The 9,042-nt window shown below is 42.1% G+C and overlaps 1 protein-coding gene across 1 annotated transcript; it reads left to right on the top strand.

The window, feature by feature from the left end:
* The first annotated feature begins 4,760 nt into the window (after nucleotides 1–4,760).
* LOC130564393 (solute carrier family 12 member 9-like) lies at nucleotides 4,761–6,941 on the top strand. The gene is made up of 2 exons (XM_057350434.1): nucleotides 4,761–5,246; nucleotides 5,338–6,941. Exon 2 carries the CDS (start codon nucleotides 5,343–5,345, stop codon nucleotides 6,231–6,233), a length of 891 nt encoding a protein of 296 aa, XP_057206417.1. The 5' UTR covers nucleotides 4,761–5,246; nucleotides 5,338–5,342; the 3' UTR covers nucleotides 6,234–6,941.
* Nucleotides 6,942–9,042: the final 2,101 nt, after the last annotated feature.

Raw genomic sequence — 9,042 nt, 5'->3', positions numbered from 1 at the left:
ATTTAAGCACACACCTGCAGATAATGAAAAACATTTCACTCAAAGGATTCTAAAACTTTTGACCAGTAATGTAATATTTTTATTTTATTATTCATTTATTATACCACTATGTAAGTCTAGTTTATTTTATTTTATTTTATTTCAGTTTTATTTTATTTTTTATTTCTTTTCGGTTAACAATTTTATTTACCTCACGTTTATTTTAATTTTCATTCAGTTTTTCAAATAACATTTAGGCCTATTAGGGCTGTCAAACGATTAATTGCAAATGTTTGTTTATGTATATACGCCTGTGGGCTGTGCATATTAATTTTGTATTTAAAAACCTACAAATACATGTATATATATTTAGGAAATATTTAGATGCCTTTATTTATATTTACAAACAATTTAAATTATATACTGTATACAATGCTAATTAATTGTAATATTTTTATTAAATATTTTAATGTATGTGTATGTGTTTATAAAGACAGAATTGAATGAACAGAAAATAAACAAAAACCTATATGGTCACATGATCTCACTGCATTATTATGGCAATAAAACTTTGTTTTGCATTGTACACTACACACTACACACAAGTATACACTGAAGGGTTAGAGCAGTATGCTACTCAGAACACAAATACAGAGAAATAACAGAACAAATCGTAGTGGTAATCTGGTACCCTGTGAACTCAAGGTCAGAGGTCAAGGTTAAACAACTGAAATTGTTCTGCTCTTCCTGTCTAGTGATTGGCTGAGAGCGTGTTGTAGGCGGTGCCTCCCTGCCGCTGTGTGGTGATGTTGTTGTTGTTTTTGTGTTGTTTGTTATGTCTGCAGCGGTGCGTCAGATTAAAAGCCGTTTAGTGTTCACGTCCCCGGAGACGAGCGCGATTAGCATAGCTAATTTACTCCAAACACTCCAACTTTATCATTAACACAGGGGAGAGCCACGGGTGTGTTCCTGGAACTAAGGGAGGGAATCGGGTTCTGGAAAAAGAAAATGTGTGCGCGTGTGTGTTTTGATATGATGTGAGTTTGTTGTACTTCGTTACAGGACATAACTTCACTAAATCTAACGATTTTAGGTCTTGTTTTAGCTGCGTCTTTAGTCGTTGAAATTCACTTTTATGGCTGACACAGTTCTCTGCCAGTTGAAGTACAATATCTGTTTAATATATATAGACATGTGAGAATGTGGTCTCTCTGCTGGATTCTCAGGGTCTGTAGTTCTTCTTTTAGTGACATGAGCTGATGTCCAGAGGTTTTTGTGAGTTCAGATGAACATCTGGTTTTGTGTATTTGTGTGTCTGGACTTCATCTCTTTGATGTAACTGAACTGTCTGATTCTAAATCTGCCAAGCATGTCTGCTGTCCAAAACTGAAATGATTTCCAATCTGTTTTCAACACAAAAGACGTAAGTGGAGATCCAAACAACACAATATTTCTCTGCCGTTATTGCTGAAGGATAAAAGCAGATCTTTTGCTCCAGTGGTTTGGAGCTGAGCTGAATATCGGATGCGTTTTGTTTCCCACCAAGTAAACCTGTAACATTTTAGCCCAAAGAGTCAGGTCTTTTTCAGAATCAGTGAGATGAACCGAACCGACAGACATGAATCAATCACAATAAAGATTTAAAATAAGAACGCAGAAAAGAGAGAAAATGCAGTGTTTCGTGGCCATTTGTTTGGTGTTTAGAGGTCAAGAGATCAGCTGTAGATATCACGTTTTGTGTTCGTGTTTCAGGTGATGCACAGGTGCTGTTTTCTGATGATTCGTTTGATTGTGTTATTTGGTTTGTTTGTCTCAGCTCACACACAGGTGCTGTTTCCTTAACATTTTTCAGTGTGATTCTCAGGTGCTGTTTGCTGTAAATGTTTTTGTTGTTATGAGTTTGTTTGTTGTTGTGTTTTTTTGTTGTTGTTGTTTTTCATTTGTTTGTTTGCGTGGAGGTGATGCACAGGTGCTGTTTTCTGATGATTCGTTTGATTGTGTTATTTGGTTTGTTTGTCTCAGCTCACACACAGGTGCTGTTTCCTTAACATGTCATGTTTTTGTTTGTTTTTTGTTGTTTTGTTTGTTTTTTAGAGTTCATTCTCAAGTGCTGTTTGCTGTAAATGTCACGTTTTTCTGTTGTATGTGTTTTTTGTTGTTTTGTTTGTTTTTTTGGAGGTGATGCTCAGGTGATGTTTGCTGTAAATGTCATGCTTTTGTTTTTGTTTGTTTTGTAAGTGTACAGGGTGCTGTCATCTCGCTTTCTACGACTATTTTGGGGATTTTTTGGCACGGTGACATTATTTGTATGACAATTACAGCACATTTCCCCTTCAGCTCTCATTGCTGTAATGCAGAAAACATCTTTGAAAACGATACCTCTCATTTTATAGATGATTTTTACACATGTACAAGACCACCAAGATGAACGTAAGACAAAGAATCCACAACTCAACACAAGCTAACGCTGAACTAAATGTGCTTAATTGTCACAAATGCAGAAGCCTCTTAATTATCCATTTTCTTTATGCCAAATCTCATTTTTGTTTTCATGAGATTCAACCATCTGCACTAAACTGTTGTTTAAATGCTTTGATGTGTTTGGCACGGACCTCCAAAAGACCCATTAAACACACGCACACGCACACGCACACACGCACACACACGCACACGCACACACACACACACACACACGCACACACACTGACCTCAACATAAGATAATGCTCCATTAAAGACTGGTCATTAAAGACGAAGTCATAATTGGCGTTATAATGACTGTCGCACACATTTCAACACACACACGGCTGAACTTTGACTTGTTGTTACCTTGTGCGACGCCTGTAAATGACTTTATCCTCTAATGAAGCAGGAAGAGCTTTAAATGTGTCAGGGGTTCTGTGTGACCCCTCTGAACACACGCTAATGTTTGTTTGTTTGCTCTGGAGTCTCTCATCATGTTTCTCTCTCTCTCTGTATGTGGGTCCAGGCCCACGTTCAGGTATTTCACGTGGCACACGTGTGTTCTGGGGATCATCGGCTGTGCCATCATGATGTTTCTCATCAACTCCATCTATGCGTCTGCCAGCATCGCCTTCATGATTCTCTTACTGCTGCTCATTCATTACCTGAGTCATATATACACACGCACGCACGCACGCACGCACGCACGCACGCACACACACGCGCGCACACACACACACTCACACATATACTCAACTCAACTTTATTTATATAGCGCTTTTACAATTTTCATTGTTAAAGCAGCTGCACATGAGACATATTGACTATAAGCAAAATAATTACAGTTGTACCTGCAGAAACAAGAAAAAGGTGAAAACACAGAAGACAGACACACCCACATACAAAACACTCCACACACACAATATGCACACGTACTAACACACATAGACATAGACACACACACACGGACGTGCACGCACACACACACGTACACAGACAAGTACACACACACACACACGCACGCACGCACACACACAACACACGCACGCACACACATCACGCACGCACACACACATCACACACGCACGCACACACACAACACACGCGCACACACACACATCACGCACGCACACACACACAACACACGCACACACACACATCACACACGCACGCACACACACAACACACGCGCACACACACACATCACGCACGCACACACACACAACACACGCACACACACACGTCACACACGCACGCACACACAACACACGCACACACACACACACACACACACACAGCACACACACACAGCACACACACACAGCACACACACACAGCGCACACACACACACACACACACCGCGGCAACATGCATAATCACAACACATGACACCGGGGAGGGAAAATGGCTAATTGGGCCCAATTTGGACATTTTCACTCAGTGGTGTACTCACTTTTGTTGCCAGCGGTTTAGACATTAATGGCTGTGTGTTGAGTTATTTTGAGGGGACAGCAAATTTACACTGTTATACAAGCTGTACACTGACTACTTTACATTGTAGCAAAGTGTCATTTCTTCAGTGTTGTCACATGAAAAGATATAATAAAATATTTACAAAAATGTGAGGGGTGTATACACACACACAGGTTTCAGCTTCAGGATTTATTACAGTAAAGCCGCTCGCTTAAACGTAACTTAACTTGAAGTGTCAGTGTAAAGACATCTGCTTGTTTCGTGTGTGTGTGTTGTGTGTGTGTGTTGTGTGTGTGTGGTGTGTGTGTGTGTGGTGTTTCAGGTGCGTAAGATATCTGTTAATTGCTGGATCGTATTGCGTGAAAGATTCATGTGAAGTTCTGGAGACCCTCAGGTGCTGCTGATGTGTGTCAAACCCCAGGTGCAGTGTGGGATTGATCACCTTATGCAATGACACAAGAAGAGCGGATCTGATGTGCTGCTCACGTGCAGCTGGGAGATCTGGTACGTGTGCGTGTGGACATGCGTGTGCTCATGGGCATGGTGGTTGTGTGAACTGCGTGTCAATCTCTCTCGCTCTTCTTTTTCAAATTTTCAAGATACTTTATGGGCATGATTGCGTTCTTAAACTATATTTTGCCAATAGTGAATTAAATAAGGTGCCAAGTAAAAGATCAAATAATAGAATTAAATATAAATTAAAGTTGTGTGAAATAACAATTGACTGAACATAAACAACTAAAAATAATATATAAAATGTACTTTTATAATAGTTTATAAACTGAAATGAGGCATAAGCACGTGTTTGGTTTCTTTGAGCAGTGATGGTAAATTCATGATTCTTTGGCAGTGAGGTACAGTAACATTGAATATGTTTTCTTTAATGATGTACTGTTAGTAAAGCACTGTTTAAAACTCACGATCAGTTGTTTGTTTAATATCAGGACATGCAACAATGCCGGTTTACACCTGAAGAAACGAGATCAAGGTGTATGTAACGTAACTGTGTTAAATCAAGAATCTCAATAGATTAAAGCGGTGAATGGTGTTGTAAAGTTTCAATGGATTTGGTGCGTTTGTGGGTTCTGTGTGAGATGATTCACGACTGATCAGAGACGGTTTGAAGGTTTTGTTAGGGATTTAAATAATGGCTTTTGTGTAATCAAATGTTTGTAAACCTCTAGATGTTCTCCCGTCGGATCCGCTGCAGTCTCAGTATGACTCGTGGTTGTCTCTGGTGGATCATTTGAATATTAAAGCGTTTGTTAATCTCACGCTGGCAGATTCCGTCAGACATGGAGTTCAACACCTGCTGTTCATATCAGGACTCGGTGAGCGAGAGACGTCCATCACACAAACATCACACACTTTTTACTTGTGATCATTTCTTTTTACCGTTTCAATTTATTCTTTGCCATGCAGGCGGTATGAGACCCAACACTCTGGTGCTGGGTTTCTATGACGACGCCCCGCCTCAGGACCGACTCCTGGACTCTACCCTGTCCATAGGCAAACCCACCGAAAACTCTGCTCAGGTGGACGACCCGGAAGAAACCAACGACCTGCCTTTTCATTTCCCACCCGTGCGAGGGGGCGGGGCCAGAGGCGGGAAATACCTCGGCACTCAAGAGTACGTCTGTATAATCGCGGACGCCGTGAAGATGCTGAAGAACATCGCGCTAGCTCGATACTTCGGAGAGTTCGATCGGACTCAAGCTCTCAGGGGTGCCGTGTTCGTGGACGTTTGGCCGGTGAATCTGCTGCGACCGGACAGCGCCGCGTACGTCGACACCTGCTCGCTTTTCTTGCTGCAGCTCGCCTGTATCCTGAACATGACCAGGGCGTGGCAGAAAGCCAGACTCCGCCTCTTTCTCTGTGTGGAGGCGGGCCGGAGCCTCAAGGGGACGGAACACAAGCTCGGACTCCTCCTGAAAGAGCTCAGGATGAAGGCGGAAATCCGTACGGTCCCATGGGACGCTCAAGTGGCCCTTCACTGGCAGCGGCAGACGGGCTCGGAGAGTCACCGAGAGGAGGAGCCAGAAAGTGACGTGGGCGGAGTCGAGGCCGACACCGAGTACGCCAACAGTTTTCAGAACAACACCTCGCGCGTGACCGACGAGTATTTAAAGGCGGTTAATAAGCTGATCCTGGACCAGCCGCTCGGCCCGCCCGCCATCCGCTTCCTGTATTTGCCACGCCCTCCCGCAGACACCAGCCGTTACCATGACTACCTGCATCAGTTAGAAGTGCTCACGCGTGACCTGGGCCCGACCCTGTTGATTCACGGGGTGACGCCGGTCATCACCACCGACCTGTGAGCTTGACATCACGCGCACATGTCTGATAATCCACTCCTGACGTGACGCTTGAGGGATTCGATTTGATTGGGAAGTATAGAAAGAAATGATGACGGTACACGTTTTCTTGTTTGACTGCACTTAACACACGCGCTGCGGATCACGAGAAGTTTTCCGCATACTTTCACCTCTTTTCCGATTTCTCCTCTTTTCTTTCTTTATTTCTTCTTCATTCATCTCGGGTGGAAACTGAACCTCACGGTCGGAGCTCTCAACGTTCCACTTCTGTTTCTAAATCTTCTGTTTACACGTGTGAGCGCGTCGGTACGATTCCTTCGTTTTTCTTTAAAGCTGGAATATTTTAGGACACTCCAGAAGAAGAAGAACTGATGTGTGTGTGTTTACTCCGAGCAATAACTGTTGTTTTACTAAACTGTAAACTACCGCTGAGTTTTTATGCTGTTTGTACAGCCGCAGCGCCTTTTTATTGACCAAAGTGCTTTGTGTTTGTCCACATGTGCCTTGCTTTACATTGCCACACAAACGCACACACAACTTACAAACACTGCAATATACCTCCAGACGGACGGACGGATGGATGAAAAAACACTCTTTTGTGTGTCTGTGTTGTTTTTAAGATCAATTATTTTTAAGCACTGTAAAATATAAAGTCTGTGTAAAAAAATGAAATGGGCAATGGATATAAATGAATAAATATATGTTTGCTCACGGCGTGTTGTTTTTTAGTTTGATTTGATGGAAGGTGTTTTTGTGTGTAATGTGTGTGCAGGTAAAGAGTGAATGACATGTTTAACACAGGCACCAAACATTTCAGATCTATATGATATGATAGTTTAGTGTCGAGCTGTTCCCACAGCGATGAGAACCGGGCGCGCTCACCTGAGAAAAACAATCCTATCACAGAACGACAGTAATTACAGAGAGACAGAAAGAAAAATGAGGAGGGAAAAGATGGAGGGGGTGAGAAATACATGGAGGGCAGAAAAAAGTCTGCAGTACATTACTGCTTCAAAAGAGAGAAAATAGAACGAGGAAAAAACAGAGACACGAGAGAAAAAAAGTGCGACCTCAAGGAAAGAGAGAGATATGAATACATGGAGATGGTTTTAAATGTCTGGGACATTAAACCGTATTCACATATGACAGATTCACACACCTTAAAGGGATAGTTCACCCAAAAATCAACTTTGTGTGTTTTTTACTCACCCACATGACGTTAAACATGTTTAGAGAACTTCCGGCGTCTTCGGAGTACAAATAAAGATATTTAGGTGACTTCCGACAGCTTTCCAGGCCTCCTCATTGAAACCATGGTGTCAGTTTTTGTCAAGGTCCAGAAAAGTACTAAAGACATGCTTAAATTGGTCCATCCGCTCATAGTGGCTCAGGTGAAGTTTTTTGAAGCGACGAGAATGCTTTATGTGCGAAAAACAAAACAAAATACCGACTTTAATGGATATATTCTCCTCTGTCTTGTCAGTGTATGGTGCGCGTTCACGAGAGCACTTCTTCATCGTCGTCTTCTTGGACGAGTGCACTTCAAAAGTAGACAGGTTTGTGCGCCGAACGCCGCACGGGGCTTGTCCCATTGGATGCCGGCGCTCTGACTCACAACTCTGTGTTTACATGCAGAAGACAAAACGAGGACTTGTAATGGTTTTCAAAGCACGCAGCCTCAGAAGTTCAAGAAGCGAACTGAAATGAGACGGTCCAGCCTCGCGGAGGATTTCATAATTGCGTGATTTGCGTCACCTGCTGCTCCTGTTGCGTGGTGCCAGCGGGACACAGCAGTGACGTTTCTGACTTTTTTAAACAAATACGGAGCCAGAAAAATGATATTTTATTTTAGAGAATTTGACACGTTTATGTAGATTAAATTAACCAACCTTACAAATTCAAAAAACACGCTAATGCACCAATAATGTTAATTAACAACATCCTATATAATATTAAAACACTGAAATGGACCGTTTTTGTGAATTACATACTTTTATTTAACTCAAGTTTTGAATGATTATTTAAAATTTTCAAGCCGTTACAGGCGCGCAATGAATCTCGGGATAGCCGAGGCTGTGAAGGATATATTTGTTGTATCCTTAAAAACCAGCGGAAATAAGGTCTCGTTTTGTGGCTGCATTTGAAGCAACCTTTGAATCGGGAGCCTTACCAGCCTTCAGTCGCGCTGCTGTGACGCAATCGGTCTTAAAATGCAGCCTTCAAAGCACGCAGCCCCCGAATTGGGACACAGCCTAAGAAGTGCTCTCGTGAACGCGCGCGTTTCGTGGATTTTGACTCTGTGTGTGTTTTTGTGTAATTGTTTTATTTTTTTGTGATTTGGTCCTGTGTGTGAATTTGTGTTTTTAACGGTGAGCACACAGTAAAATACACTATGGCTGCGTCCGAAATAACATACTGTGACAGTACGTACTGAAGTAGCTCCCTATCGGCCGTCAAAACACTACCTTCTATATAGTATGAGTGGGTGTACTGTAGTATGAATACAATTCGGAATACTGTGTCCGCCATGTTTTATGGTCATGTGACCCATATGCACTTTGACCTATGACATATTAACAACAACCTACACATGTGAGTTGATAAAAACATCATTTAGTCACGAGAAATTCATTTATTGGCACTTTTACATTAAAAACGGACGTCCGTCTTAAAGTTTTCTGCTATATTTATTTGATTTACTTTTGAAATGTGACCGTTGCTCAGCTCCTGTGGCATCATGGGATAGAGAAGTGTCCATCCGATCCACACTCACCAATCTCAGCGGAAGCAGTAGACCATCCGGGTATTTCTC

This window comes from Triplophysa rosa, linkage group LG14, assembly GCF_024868665.1.
Source record: "Triplophysa rosa linkage group LG14, Trosa_1v2, whole genome shotgun sequence".
Lineage (NCBI taxonomy): Eukaryota > Metazoa > Chordata > Actinopteri > Cypriniformes > Nemacheilidae > Triplophysa > Triplophysa rosa.
Note: the sequence above shows the minus strand (reverse complement) of the source record. Positions and strands in the feature narration are given on the sequence as shown.

What these genes read in the sequence shown, in the direction of transcription:
- LOC130564393 (XM_057350434.1), top strand. Translation starts at nt 5,343, where the DNA reads ATGAGACCCAACACTCTGGTGCTGGGTTTCTATGACGACGCCCCGCCT.